The sequence below is a fragment of the Peromyscus californicus genome, unplaced genomic scaffold (genome assembly GCF_007827085.1).
Source record: "Peromyscus californicus insignis strain IS unplaced genomic scaffold, ASM782708v3 Scaffold_6__1_contigs__length_162567912, whole genome shotgun sequence".
Lineage (NCBI taxonomy): Eukaryota > Metazoa > Chordata > Mammalia > Rodentia > Cricetidae > Peromyscus > Peromyscus californicus.
The window spans coordinates 41,059,976-41,075,809 of NW_026294584.1; the positions used below are offsets into that span (position 1 = coordinate 41,059,976).

Consider the following 15,834-nt stretch of genomic DNA (forward strand, 5'->3'; position numbering starts at 1 on the left):
GAGGTCATCACAAGAACTACGGAAAAGGAATCGTGTGCGGTGAGATTTTCCAAGAAGCCGGGATTTTGCAGGCGGGCTGAAGAAACGCGTTGCACGCAGCACTGAGAGGCCCGGCGTCCCGAGGGGCAGGGCAGGCGGCGGCAGCGGGGTTCGGCGACGCCGCCGCCGAGGCGACGGTGGACGCGGCGTCTGCGGAGGCGACCCGGGCGCCTGCGGTCCGGCGGTGCGCGCGGCCGCGGGAGCGCGCGGCGGCGGCGGCGGCGGCGGCGTCACGGGGCGGCCGGCTTGCCGAGGGCGCGCGCCGCGTGCTGGCGCTCCCTGGCGGCGCCGCGGAGCTTGGCGCGGCAGCTGGAGGCGGCCTGGCGCGTGGTGACGGCGCCCGCGGGCGGACGCAGGATGGCGGCGCTGCGGGGCGACGGCTTCGCCAGGCTTCGGCCCCCACGGGCGCAGCGGACCCCAGGGAGGAAAGACAAAGACACGCCGGTTAGCAACGAGCGGGAACCGCGCAGCCCGGGGCTGAGGCGCCGCGTCCCCCGCACCCACCAGGTAAAGCTGCGTCCAAGAGCCCGGCACCCCGCGACACCCCGCCGCACCCCGCGACGGGCAGGGTTGCAGTCACCAAACCCGCCGTGAGCTTGACCCAGAAATTCTTTTCACAAATGTTCCCTTAAAGAATAGCTATGAATGCAAATAAAATTTCAAAGAATGTTCAGTGCAACATCCATAATAGAAAACGGGGAAAGGGAAGGTAGGAAAATTGAAAATTTTTCATATCCAGCAATAAAGTATTATAATCCTGCAGTGTGAACTAACTTGCTAATAAAATAATTCTGTGAGATAATACTTAACAATATGGGAAAGTTAGTCAATGACAAAATCCATTTCATCTGCATTTGTAGTGTGAGCGTATGTACTTGTGTAGGATTCAGACAACACAAACTTATAAAATGATGGAGAAAAACCACAACAGTGTGTTGTTATTTTCAGGTAGTAGGCTGAAGATAGTCTTTATTTTCATTTTATTTATGACTCCCAAAATTATACAAGAAGTGTATTCCACTATTAAAATAAAAAATTAATGATGTTTAAATTTTATTCCACTTATGAATTTATAAAGTCCTCTAGGGTAGCAAGGTGGTAGGCATAAGGAGATTTTAAAGAATGGGCTCACTGAGATCGCCTGTCTTCACTCTCAGCTCTGCAGAAATCACAGTATTACAGAGTACTTTATCCCTTACACTTTTAACAGTTAATCAAAATGACTGTCTTTTATAAAACTATACCTTATTATATTCTGGTCATTTCCACTTGAGAAAGAAAGTTTCCTGAGCTTTTGACAGGTTAATTTCAACTTGTAATTTCCTCAGAGTTCAGAACATGGTAAGCCAAAAACCAGAAAAATCTACCATGATTTTGGAACAAACATTTTAGATAACATTTAGATGTTTCAGATTCAGTAGTGGTGCCTGTGCCCGAAAGCACTCAAGCTAAGAAAAGTGAAATACTACAGGAGCTATTGGCTAGCTGTCGGTCGTTCAGGGAATCTGTTTTGCTAAATTATTCCAGGAAACTACAAAAGGGATAATAATATCAATGTGTGCCAGGGCTTTGTTATTAGACAGAAAATCCATTGTAACATAAGCTTCAAAAATATTTTAAACTAAAGCAACCTCAGAGTTGTCAGATGGATTTTATTCGGTGATAAGCAAATCAAAGGTTAGATGTTTATGGGCATGTGCTCTGTTGTTTAAGTTGATGACAGAATTAATCAGACCACCCCGAAGTTTCCTGCCCTCTGAAGGTTTTGGATAGAATTATGCCCAAATTTAGTTAAAAAAAAAATCACATACCAGAAATAAAATTTACAAAGAGAACAAATCCTAAGAAGCCAAACATTTGTGTCAACTTCCTGAACAAAATGAAGGCTGTAAGAACTTTCGAAGAAAGCATTAGGTCTTAAAAATCTAACCATCACCAAATGATGTCGAGTTAGTGACTTTTAATTTTTTTAAATTATTTACTGTTATGTAGTCCAGGGCATGTGGAGGTCCAATAGCAACGCTGGGAGTTGGTTCCCTACTGCCTCCATTGGGTTCCAAAGATTGAAGTCCCGCTGACATGTCAGGCTGGGGAGCAAACACCTTCATCCGTTGAGCTATCTCACCAGCCCTGATTTCAATTTAATTTAACATTCTGGAATGTGTATTATGTCTTAGGGGCTCTGCTCAGACAATAACAGTATAGATGATAGATAGATAGATAGATAGATAGATAGATAGATAGATAGATAGATAGGATAGATAAGATAGATATAGATGATAGATTGATAGATAAGATAGATTAGATAGATAGATAAATAGATGATAGATAAGATAGATATAGATGATAGATAGATAGATAGATAGATAGATAGATAGATAGATAGATAGATAACATAAGGTCCCTATTTCTGAGGATTGTCTAGAAAACTAGTTTCCCAGTATTAGGATGAGTCAGACTCTACACTGCAGACCTGCCAGGGCTTTTCTTCTCATATTCTTCAGATGAACCTTCTCATTTCCTGTCATTCATTCCTTTGCTCGGATTCATAAAAGCATCCCACTGTCTGCATACTAGATGAATCAATAGCTGTTAACCTTTGAGGAGAGCCAAAGACCAGTCTGAGGCTCTGCCTAAAAATGTCATCCTCCAGAAGCTTGCACAGAACCGAACTAGAAACTGACTTCCTGAACACAAACATGTGAGAACAAACAGCTGCTTCCCTTGCATTGCTACTTTTCATATGTGGAAAACTGATGCTTCCGGGGTGGGGGTGTCTGTAATTTAAAAGGTTTTAACTGCTCAGTACTAAGTCTTGATGAGATTTGATTTACTTAATTTAGTTAAATCTGTGATCTGGCCTATATTACAGCAAATATCCTTCATCTTCACCGTCAATTGGGCCATTCCTCCTGAGGCAATACCAGAAACTTTGGCTCACCAAGGTATGTAAAGCCCAAACAGAATGTCATACAGTGTTCTTGCCAGGTTAAGTTAGCCTGTATAATGGGACAACCAAATTCCTCCAAGACGCGTGTTAGAATCAACACACATTATATCTTCTCCCATCAAGTTCAAATAAGTGATCTGCTAAGTCAGAAAATTTCTGTGTGCTACAGAGAAAATATACTCTGTTCTTATTTCTTGGCAAGACCTCTTGAAAAGACAGTGGCTGCTGCTGATATGCAAAGGAATGAGATACAATAATGTGGGCCAGTCCTTTGCTCACCAAACTGGAAAGCCACACTATGTGCCTGGCATCACCGGTGCACCTCTGACCTTCCCCTGAGCCTATGCCTTTCTCCCCTCCATTGGAATATTTCCTTAAGGGGAACTGAAAGCTAGAGCGAATAGTATTTAAGGATGCTGACAGTCTTCTGCTGTGGAATACCCACAGTTCTGAAATGAATTTATTTGCTGATACTAAAACAGACATGAAAACAAAATGGATGCACTGGGAGGCATCAAGTTTCATTCAGTTACATGCTAAAGAAAAACCTACATCAGTTTTCTCTTATAGATCATTATTTTAGAAAATGTGAGCCAAAATATTTTATTCTTTTTCCCTTAAAAAATGTTTCCCTAAGCCGGGCGGTGGTGGCGCACGCCTTTAATCCCAGCACTCGGGAGGCAGAGGCAGGCGGATCTCTGTGAGTTCGAGGCCAGCCTGGGCTACCAAGTGAGTTCCAGGAGAGGCGCAAAGCTACACAGAGAAACCCTGTCTCGAAAAACCAAAAAAAAAATGTTTCCCACCTGTGTGCTTTTCTTGTCACTTAACTCATTAAAGGGGGGAGGGGTCTTCCTACTATTCAAGTTCTCATTTTCTCTCTACATCCTGCCACCCCCTACACACACACACACACAAATTTTCTATAGCGCTTTCTCTACCATTTCCTACTCTATGTTGCTTTTCTTAAAAAACAAAACAAAACCAAAAAAAACCAAGCCAATCCTCCAGATGTGTGGAGAAGCGCATGAACAGCACTTATTGTTGATAGGGTGACTGGCTGGTTCATCTGAATCATCTCTTCTGTACTCACATTCATACAGAAAGTTTTGGTCTGCCTACTGTGTTTGCCAGATCAGCAATGTCGTTGTTGCCTGCTGAATTAACCAACCAATGTGCTATCTCTACGCTTAGAATTCCAACCATTACCTCCCAACACTATGGCCAACTCCTTACTCTAAGACACTGCCTCCATTTTAAAAATAATTCTCTACTATGTAAGAGAATTGAAGCAGAGCTTGAAATAAAAATAAATATGGCTTGATGGAAGTCACAACTAATATCTACTCAAATAAAACATAAAATCAAATATATTATGAAGCCAAGCACTAACATTAAGATCACATATCCCAACAATTAATACTATAGATGGAAGAAACATGAGAATATAGTATTTGGGTACAAGAAACTAAAATTTTAAAGTAATAAATATCTTAAATACAAAATAGTTGTAAAATAATTCAGAGTGAAATGATATTACCCTAATTAGTTTAGAGAGCCAACATTAAGGACAAATTAAGGAAGTAAATGAAAAGAAAGAATTGCAAGAATGAAAATTACTCAGAATTGTTCAGTTGGAACTCCTGCTTCCCCTTGCACAAGCTGGGAAACCCTGTCTGCCCTACTTACCCCATCCCTCCCATGCTGAGAAAACTCTCAAAGTTTTGGAACAAAAAATGGCATTCAAGTGCATGCCCAGGGACCAAGCTGCGCACAGTCCTAGCTCCTGGCTGGCACGTCATCACCTCTTGCCTAAGATCTATAAAACCTCCCTGCCTTAGCCTGGGCATGTGACTTATCTGGGCCTACTTTTGGTACTGGTGAACCTGCCCAGGAGGCACGTCCAATAAACCTCAATTTACCAGTTTTTAATCTAGTCTGATCTGGCCTTTTGCATCAGCAGACACATATCAAAAATATATGATAAAATAGAATAGTTATCTACAGAAGTGACCCAAAAGGCTCTTTCTCACTGCAGGTAACAAAGTGAGGTAGACCCAAAAGCACTTGTGCTTATTAATAGTTACCATTCACTTGCTGGATACCAAACATTAAGCTATGTGTTTTCATATACATTACCTCAAATTTCTTTTTATTGAAGTCAGTTTTGTAAAACTCTAGTTTTAAAAAAATGTGCTCAAGGAGATAATCTATACCTCCATAAGTAAAGAAATCAGGAAAGCAGAAATTGTCAATGCACATGGCCTGGTCTAATATGAGAGGACACCAAAAATTGAAACTGTCTAGTCTGCGTAGCATTTGTGCTCATAAGAGAAAGATGTCACACTAAACTGACTCAATGCTTATCAAGAAACTAAGCTTACACTACCAAAAGAGAAATATAAACACCAACCCAGCCTCAAACCTTTTGATCTATAATAGTGTCCTGACTGCAAGATGTGCTAAGTGCAATGATGGCACAAAGCTTATGTGAGTAACTAAACAATATCTAATTTGACATAAGCCCCAGTCTATGAGATGGAACCCATACCCAGCACTGCTTGTGTGATCAAGAACCTGAGACTAGATAGACAGCCCAGGAACCTAGGTTAAAATTAAATACTTCTGTACTAAAACAAAACAAAAACATGTAGTACTAAAATGACTCCTAATGACATTCTACTATACTCATAGACCAGTGCCTTGCTCAGCCATCATCAGAGAGGGTTCCTCCTGCAGCAGATGGGAACAAATACAGAGACCCACAGCCAGACATTATGCAGAGAATGAGAGACCCTGGAGCACTCAGCCCTAAATGAAATGTCTCCTTCAAATCCTTCCCCTCAGGGCTCAGGGAACCCTGTGGAAGAAGAGTTGGAAAGAGTGTAAGAGCCAGAGGAGATGGAACCAAGGAAACAAGGCCTTCTTAATCAACAGGACTGATGCACATACAAGTTCACAGAGACTAAGGCAGCATGCACAGGGCCTGTATGGGTCCACACCAGATGGGGTCCTACAGCTGAAAGGAGAAGTGAGCATATGCCCTCCTCCATAACCCAGAAGCTATCTCCAACTGATATGCAGTTGCAAATGAAAATTTAATTTTCTCCAAGAGAATCTCACTGAGGAAACAAACTCTTAAGGGTAGGCTGCCTGCCCAGCAGTATATGACCAACAGAAAACAAAATTGAGCAGCATCTTTGCTTATCTCAATGTCATGGAAGAGCTCTTTTATTTTTATTTTTCTCATTTTTTACTCTATAGGTCTTCTGCATATATATATGGCTTCTAGTTTTGTGTTTTTATGGGATTGAGTGTGCAAATGAGTGGGTTTCTGTGTCTGAATCTGCTTTGTGCCTTTTCTTGAGCTTGTTTCTTCTGACCTATTCCAATGTGTTTTTATTTTATCTTATTTTATTATATCTTGTTTTATTATTATCCCTTATAAGCCTGCTTGTTTTCCAGTGGGAAACAGAAAGGGGATGGATCTGGATGAGAGAGGAGTTTGGCAGGAACTGGGAGGGGTAGAGAGAAGAGAAACCATAATCAGGATATATCATATGAAAAAGTGTGTTTTCAATAAAAAAAAATATAAAAAGAAACTGATTATAATTTGCTTTCCCAAATTTGCCTACTGGAGGAAAATGCACTGACTGAATATTAGATGCCACTGTACCCAGTACTTCCTACTGTAAATTAAAGGTCTGGCACTGTGGCATTCACACACCAGCACTTGTGAGGTCAGGTACAGTAAGTGTTCTCTAGCACTAGTCAGTTCTTTAGGGGAGCCAGAGAACAGGTGGCTCGTGGAGACTGAGCATGGATCCCCAGGACCCATGGAAAGTGAGGGCATCCAGAATGCCACCCACAGAAGGCCGGAAACAGGATGATTTCAGGAGCTCACTAGCCAGCCAGCCCAGTCAAGGATGAACTCCCCGGAGTTCATTCAGGAAGAAACTCTCAGAAAATAAAGTGGAAAGCAATTTGGAAAAGCAGCCATTGTCAACCTCCAGCCTCCACATCCGCACATCCATATGTCTAGACCCACATGAACACATTCACACAAATACATCCACATGCCATACACACACACACAGATTGACGAGCAGTGTTACTTCTCACTGGCCCCAAGATTGAACATTTGTACATTACCTTACAAACTTACATAAGTCTAAAAGCAAATGAATTTTTCGAAACCTTCCTACCATTTCCTTCTTAGTTTTTGCTTTGTTATTATTTTGTTTTGTACTAGGGACTGAACCAAGAGCTTCACTTACATTAAGCAAGAGTTCTACCACTAAGCTACATCCCAAGGCTTCTGCCATTTTTTTCCTTTTTTTAAATAGAAAAGTAAATATTCAGATTTCCATTTTTGGTAACTAACAGTAATAGCTGCTGTATAAATTTCTCTAAATATTTTTAACATCAGCATGATTCATTATAAAATAAATCAACAACCATGGCTTCCTTTTCTCTAAAAGAAATGTGAACAGTACATTAAATTAAACAGAAAATGATTTGATATGATATACTAGAAATAAATCATTATTTTAAAGTCTATTCACTTGGCTTAGCAAAAACCAATTGCCTAAATGATATATAAGTGGAAAGTTCATAGACCAAAAAATAAAAATACCTAGATTCTATAATTTTCAGGTATACTTTTGAACATGTCTTTTAAAAAAAGATACCAAAACTGTGAATGATATGGTGCAATTTGCAATGGTTGCATTTCAGCTCTCAAAAGCCCTAGACACTGGTTACTGCCTGCCTCTTGGGGAAAGAAAAAAAAGAGAATGGATGTGGTGGAGAGAAAACTTATCTTCCACAGCACCCTTTCTGCAATGTGCTTTTTCAGATATAATGTTATTACCTAATGAAACAACCCTTACGAGACAGCTTCTTTCTCTTCAGGAACTACACATGACCTGGGCAATCAATTTTCTCCATTTTAAAATGAAGTTACACTAAGTCTCTACATCTCCATGTACATTTCAACAGAATTATGGCTCAACAGGTATACATGAAATGCCAGCTGGCAAAAGAAAACCATAAGCCTTACTTTGTGGCAGCTTACATCATGTAATTATTTACACTTCTGCCTGCAGTTTCCATGAAGGCTGTAAAAAACAGCAGCGTAATCAAGAGTCTGGAAGAAAATTCAGGTTTGCAAACTTAACAATGTTTTCCTTTTTTCTATTCTGTACCAAGTAAATTGTGGGTAAGTGCACATCCAAACTATTGCCTCCAACATACACATCCCAATGAATGAACAAATCATAGATGTACATACAAACAGGCTGACTTCTATGATAGTTTAAAATAAATCCTAAAATAAGAAAATGTTGAAACTCACCCTTTTCGTACCCCAGAATCTCCTAAAACCATTTATAATCTTCTTAAACAGAAGATAATAACAGAAGATATAGCAAAAGTAGCAAAGTATAAAGATAGTATTAAGAACAATAGTGTATGAAGAAGGCACTATAAAGAGACCAAAACTCAGCTGCTTCCTTGCAAGGCAAGAAAATGGGAAGAGGCCTGATGGGTCATTCATTTATAACCATATATGACATTGCTTTAAACTGATGGATAGTCTTGGTCTCCAAGGGCTAGATTTGATTCACAAGGACAGCAAAATTAATATGAATGCAATATTACTAAGAGTAAAAGTGAAATAAACAGAAAGGCAGATACTGGAAGATCAATGGAGGAAGACATCTCTGTGGACTAGAACAGTCAGGAACAGATTTAGAGAAGACAGGCTTTGAAGTCTGTATGATCAGCAGAGGGATGGTGGCACCATGAACAAAGGGAAGAAATTAACAACAGGAATCTCTTCTAATATGATGAAGCAGTAGTAAGATGATGATTCAGTTTATCATGGCTTGCTTCTAAGTAGTAAATTCATTAAAAATGTTCAAAATTATTTTCTCAAATTTTCATTAGAGAATGATGGCATGCTAGTAATAGATTTCAGCTGACTACTAGGGGCTCAAGAAATGGCTCAGTAGTTAAGAGCACTTGCTGCTCTTCCAGATGGGTTTGGGTCCTAGTGCTGCACACACTGAGCAGCTCACAACCACCTGTAAGCCCAGCTCTAGGCCAGTCAACACCCATCATCCAGCCTGATGATACACACATGCATGTGTACATAAAAGCACATACACATAAATACAAATAAAAAAATCTTTTTTAAAGAAACTGACTGTGTAATTCAACTACAAGGTCAGCATGCACCTAGATCCACTTTTTAATAGGGCAGAACCCTAGGCATGAGAAAACTGTACTTACACAGAATGTTTGGCAACCTTTCCCAGTGTTTTCTTGCAGGTACCTCATATTATTTCCTGCCATAACCTTCATACTCAGAAATCAGCTCCACCCAAAAAGCACAAAACCAGGAAATCAAGTGGTGCCAGTTTTCCACTAAAATTATGTACTGGGCCTGCTGAATGAAATAAACTCTGGGTTTTTACTACATGAAAAAGAAAGTCATCTAAATTAATATAAAGCAACAACAAAAACAACAACAATAAAACTCCCTTCTATCTTTGTAATCTGTTGATCTTAAAAAGTAAAGAAAAGAACAATGTATAAACAAGTATGGGCAAAATACACAATACACATTGATGGTGCTCACTGTGAGAGGGACAAAGAGTGGGTGTGCTATTGTTGATTACACACTGATAAACATTGCAAGAAATTTCTCTCTAGAATGTTGGCAGATAGGTGAGAAAGAACAGCATGTATAAAAATGCCATGAAATAAGTGATGTCTTCAAGTCAGAAAATATACTCTAAACTTCAACTCTACGGTTTTTTGTTATATTTTAAACACCTAAGCATACTATTACATTTATAATCATCTCCTAATGCTTTGTTGGAATGTGGGTTGGTATAAGGAAGCCTGGAGGGACAGGATCAGTGTTCACAAAATTAAATGTTTAAAACTATAGTAAAATGTTATAGTTAAAATACAGTCCAGTGGTACAGCAGTCTGCCTTGTTATGTGATGGGGATATCAGGCCTTTATGCTAATATTTAATGATTAAGTCAAAGTTAAAACATAAAAGAAACCATTTTCAAGGCATTAGAACAGAAAATTATAAGCCTCCACCCCCAATTTTCTATAGCTCCTGTAGCTTTACTCTGTCTTCTAATTCATGTCTGTTAGCATTCTATCGCTGAGCTTAAGTTTTAGGGTCACAACTCATCCAAAAAACTTACTCTACTGGGACTTCACACACACAGTCTCCTGGGAATTCTTCCCTTTAAAATTGGATATTTGAAGTCAGTCCCCAGAAGTGGATAGCTCAAGAGGTATGCAGGCTTACAGTTCCTGTATTAAATGAATGGAGTCCATGACACGGAGTGGCTGACTTTTGAAAAGCCACTTGCTGTACCTTCCCGAGGACCTTGGCCTAGGGTAAGCAAGCTCCTTCATGTCTTGGGACAAAAGTATCCATCTGAACTGTTGTATTGTTCAGCGCCAAGATCAAGGCAAGTTTTATTGATAGCTTTTTCCTTCAGAAAGGTGGAACAAGGAAAGAATAGTGAAGTCCAGAGGAATGTATGTGATAATGTATGACCTAATGTATTAGCCCACGTTCTAACATCTAAGAATTCATCAGCCCAAAAGATGCAGCTCTGAAAAATAAAACTAGCATATTTCAGTCACTTGTTCAGCCTTTAATAGCATTTTTTCCTTATACTCTGGCTATGGTTACTAATTAATCATATGTCTTATACCCTACTTAAGTACATATGTATGGTGTATGTTGTATATGAGTTTTAGGAGTATGTGCCCATGCATGCACATGCAATGACCACAGGAGGATGTCAGCTATCTTCCTCTGCTTCTGTCCATCTTATTGCCTTGGGACAGGGTGTCTCATTGAACCAGAAGTTTGCAATTTGCTAGGCTGGCTGGCAGCTACTGGAATCAATCTAGCTATTCCCACTTCACAATACGGGGTTACAGGTACATCCAGCTACTCCTGGCCTTTTCTACATGGGTGCTTGGAATTCAAATTTAGGTCCCTGTGCCCTGCCCCTACTTGATACTGCCTAAGCTGAAACACAGGCCATTCCTGTCCAGTCAGAGGCATAGAGATTGTTCATGGAAAACACCTACAGTTCAAAACTATGGGGTTCAACAACAACAAAAAAAACTTGTTCATTCCAAGAACACCAACATATTGTTTTATTTAAAAAATAAAATATTTCTCTTTAAAGGAGTGGTCTTTTAAAGTAAGTATCAGAGATTTACCTCAAAAGCCCTCTGAATAAAATGCATCAATTAACTCACATTTCATGCTACTGCAATTTATGTACCACTTTTAAGGTAATAACAGAGATAACCAGTTCTTGTTAGACACCATTTCTCAAATGAACCATTAAAATAGAAACAGAGAAGATAGGTGTTACCCTAATCACCAAGGAAACCAAAAGAACGCAAGAGGTAGCAGATACATTGACTCCATTATTCTAACTGGTAATTCTTCAAAACCTGTGGCTTCCACATCTACATCAGTACTAATGGACCCTAAATGTCTGCCCTGGGCAGTCTCTCCTGACCACTAACCTGAATGTTCTGAAGAAGAACCTCAAACTCAACACACTGAAAAGTTAATTCATTCTCTTTCCTCCTCCTGAATTCCCTACCTTGGAGAATTCTGCCCAACCAGAATGCCTGAAACTGGAAATCATCAGGGTTCGTTTCTATCTCCATTGTCCAGAAAATTCCACTCCTGAAATTGTGTTGGCAGCCTTCTTTTTGTCTCATTGCCATTGCCTAAATTTTGCCATTTACATGTTTACAGGGCTGAAGCTCGTTCATAATTAATTTTCCCACCACATACATCTTTTCACTCCACTCCACATCTGTCTCCTCAGTGCTACGAGAAGACCCCATTTAAAATCCTCCAATGGCTACTCCTAATCTTGAAAATGTAATTCAAAATACTTACTGGGTCTATAACATCTCAATTTGGCCACTGTCTAGTCTCATATTCCTTCATTTAATCTAAATGTAGTTTCTAGTCTCTTAATCTAAATCTGGCAATTTTTTTGTGCCTCTTTTAAAACTCAAGGATAAATTTAGGAATTAGAAGTGACTTTCCCGCCGGGCGGTGGTGGCGCATGCCTTTAATCCCAGCACTCGGGAGGCAGAGCCAGGCGGATCTCTGTGAGTTCGAGGCCAGCCTGGGCTACCAAGTGAGTTCCAGAAAAAGGCGCAAAGCTACACAGAGAAACCCTGTCTCGAAAAACCAAAAAAAAAAAAAAAAGAAGTGACTTTCCCAACCCCAGCATGCCTTAAGATTACACCTTGTGTCCTTACAGTGCATTTACTCCTCTCTCACAGCACCTGAGTCCACCACATAGAAAGCTGCGCTCAAAATGTCTATAGATGAATGATACAAAACAGCAAAAGCTGTACAATACGTATCCCATGGAATGGCTTTTGATAGCTGAACAACTAACTGCTGGGGGTGGAGAGTGTTAAGCAAGACATGGTGGCAGATACCTATAATACCAGCATGTGAAAGACTAAGGCAGGAGAATTTGAGTTCAAATCCTGCCTAAGCAACACAGTATGTTCCACCCCAGTCTGGACTATATAACAAGATCCTATCTAAAAATCAAAACAAAGACAATGTAATTCACTTATTACTGTAATACTAACTTCACTGTTGATACTTTAAAGTTTCTTTCACCTTTTACTCATTAAAGTTTAAACAAATTTTTAATCTCTAAAAGGGAAATAAATACCAAACTTCAGACACAACTTGACTGACAAGTAATAAACTCTTTTATTAACGTGATACAAAAGTGTGCATCAGTCAGGAATCTGGGTTAATTGGATCTAGCAAACACCTGTTTGACTACATGCCTAGGATACTACCTATGCATCAGCAGCAAGTAAACAACTTTCTACACCACCCTATGCCCCCACTACACTGCAGTCATAGTGGTAAACTTCTTATCATGTATCATAGTCCCCAAACAAAACTAGTTTTCTTTTTTGCTTCCAGATTTTTTGATGTGTTCAGTATAGAGGTAGACATAGTTTTATAATCTTTAAATAACTAAATTACCTTTGCTGATAAGAATTCAAAAGAACTCAGCTAGGCAGTAGTACCACACACCTTTAATCCCAGCACTCAGTCGGAGGGGGAGGCAGGCGAATCTCTGTGAGTTCAAGGCCAGCCTGGTCTACAGAGTGAGTTCCAGGACAGGCAGCTACACAAAGAAATCCTGTCTAGAAAAACAAAACAAAAAACAAGCAAACAAAAGAAAGGAATTTAAAAGAACCCAATTTCACTGGAGCTGATTATAGGAAGCTGAAAGGATCTGGGCCTATGATTAATGACAGGAAATTTATAACAGTTTTTAAACACACAACAGGCATATTGATCCAAAAATCCAAAGTCAGAAACTTTTTGATTGCCAATAACAACACAAACAGAAAATTCCAAACCTGACCTCATATGATGGATCACAATAAAAATGTAACCACATTAAAAATACTAAGTAAATATCTCCAGGCTATCTGTACAGTGTCAATAAAACCCAAACGAACTTCATTTTTGATGTTAGATCCCATTATTAAGGTATCCTATTGTTTAATATGCAAACATCTAAAATAAAAAAAAAATCCCAAATCTGAGATGCTTCTGGTCTCAAATATTTGAGACAATAACTTGTACACAGCATCACCCACCACCACCAGAAACGACAGTATATAGACAAGGAGAAAGCCCAGGTATCTGTTTCCAGTTTCAGTTTTCCATAGGAAATTCAAGTTCATATCCTGGTTAAACAACCACCCACTAACATAACCCAAGAAACTGGCTTTAGAGAATTCCTTTAAATACCAAACTCCTCTTGCACTTTGAAAGTAAGATATGTATTCACAGTACTGCAGGCATTCTGTAGTGTAAGATACAGCAAATAGTGATTTGTGTCTTTATATAAACTCCTTTACACAAGATGAATAACCTCCCTCTACAGAAAAGTTGAGGTCAACTAAGAATGCCTATTTCTAAAGCAGCAGTTCTCAACCTGTGGGTCATGATCCCTTTGTGGGTCAAAGGACCCTTTCACAGGGGTCACCTAAGACCATTGGAAAACAGTTATTACATTACGATTCATAACAGTAGCAAAATTATAGTTATGAAGTAGTAACAGAAATAATTGTATGGTTGGGGGTCACCACACATGAGGAACTGTGTTAAAGGGTTGCAGTGTCAAGAAGGTTGAGAACCACTGTTCTAAAGAGATCCATCCACAGCTGAAGAGATAGCGCAGTGGTTAAGAGCACTTGATGCTCTTCCAGAGGACTCAGGTTCAGTTCCCAGCACTCACATGGCAGCTCACAACTGTTTGTAATTCCAATTCCAGGAGATCCAGAGCCCTCTTCTGGTCTCCATAGGCACCAAGCATGCACATGGTGCACAGATATACATGCAGCCCAAACACCCAAAAACATAAAATAAAGAGATCTACCCACATTGATTCTTTGTTAGAAAAAAATACATTCTAAATCACAAAGTACTGCTAGCACAAATTTGTGGGATTTTTTTTTAACAACATGGTAAGAATTATCTGAGTGAAATAGTATTCATACTACTCAACCAAAAATGAAAAATCAATTTCACAGATTGTCATTGGAGTCATGCAATCTAAGTATGCAAATGTGTTTAGAACCTAAATTAAGTCATAAATGAAGATAGAAATTAGCAATGCTTCTCTCAATAATAAAGAAATGGTCATGGGATATTTCTGGAGCAGTTTTTCAGCTCACTAAACTCACAGTTTCCATCCAAACCTCATTTCCTGCACAAATCCTACTTAATGATCACATATTGTGTAGCAGATGCCGTACTGGGCATCTAAGACACAGGACAAAAGGATACAGCCCCCTTACATGGCCTTTTCAGTACAGTTAGGGAGACCCCACCACACAGGTAATTGTAAAGCACTGCAGTAATTGCTACAAAGGAAAAAATACAAAGTGGGACACTGAAGAGACATCTACTACTGCCTTGGAGACAGGGAAGGCAAGTCCTCAGAGAGGAGATGGGAAGGTAGTAGATGGTAAGCTCCAAACAAGAGGCCGCAGTGTCTTCTAGAAAGAGTGTGGCCCTGGGCTTCCGACTTTAGAGAGCACCTGGCTCCAGGCTGAGGTGGCCACCATGTAAGCACAAAACGAGCGTCAGAACAGTTTTATCACCTCAGTCATGCTGCTAGTGCAGGTAGGAAACAGGTGACCCCAATCAAGAAAGGGCAGAGCCCAGGACAGGAAGGGCAGGACTGAGATGGAAAGGGAGGAGAGTGGCTGAGAGAAGAATGAAATGGTTTGCAGGGAGAAGTCAGGCAACTCTCATTTCTAAGGTGAATAATCAGGAGGGTATCATTGTAAAAGGGAATATAAAGGGAAATAAAGTTTAAAGGGAAGATAATTCAAACTTTATATGATTAAGAAATATGATATGAAAATATCCTTTAGAACACACAGCTCAAATGAAAGACATGAAAAAGTCTACATTTAAACTTTTTCTTGAAAATAACAAAATGGTATTTTTTTTCAAACTCTAAAATGCTTGGTACAGTCCTCTTGGCACAAAGTAGTAACTCAAGTATACTTAAAAGAATAAAGGAGGAGCTGGAGAGATGGCTCAGTGGTTAGGAGCACTTGTTGCTCTTCTAGAGGACACAGGTTTGATTCTCAGCTAACAACCATCTGTAACTCCAGTTTCAGGGGATCTAACATCCTCTTCTGGCCTCTGCATATACCAAACATGTACATGGCACACAGACAAACTTACAGAAAAAATATATATA

The 15,834-nt window shown here is 39.8% G+C and overlaps 1 protein-coding gene and 1 long non-coding RNA gene across 5 annotated transcripts in view; one reads left to right on the plus strand and one right to left on the minus strand.

Moving 5' to 3' along the window:
• Positions 1-269: 269 nt before the first annotated feature.
• Znf800 (zinc finger protein 800) overlaps positions 270-15,834 on the minus strand; it is a 193,372-nt gene continuing 177,807 nt past the window's right edge. For all 4 annotated transcript variants that reach the window (XM_052719524.1, XM_052719522.1, XM_052719523.1 and 1 more), the window contains exon 6: positions 270-429. In XM_052719524.1, the coding sequence (XP_052575484.1) occupies positions 270-429 (160 nt within the window). The remainder of the gene's footprint in view (positions 430-15,834) is intronic.
• LOC128098417 (uncharacterized) overlaps positions 315-15,834 on the plus strand; it is a 41,350-nt gene continuing 25,830 nt past the window's right edge. Inside the window, exons 1-2 of the long non-coding RNA XR_008214254.1 lie at positions 315-546; positions 2,912-2,984. This is a non-coding gene — a long non-coding RNA (uncharacterized LOC128098417). The remainder of the gene's footprint in view (positions 547-2,911; positions 2,985-15,834) is intronic.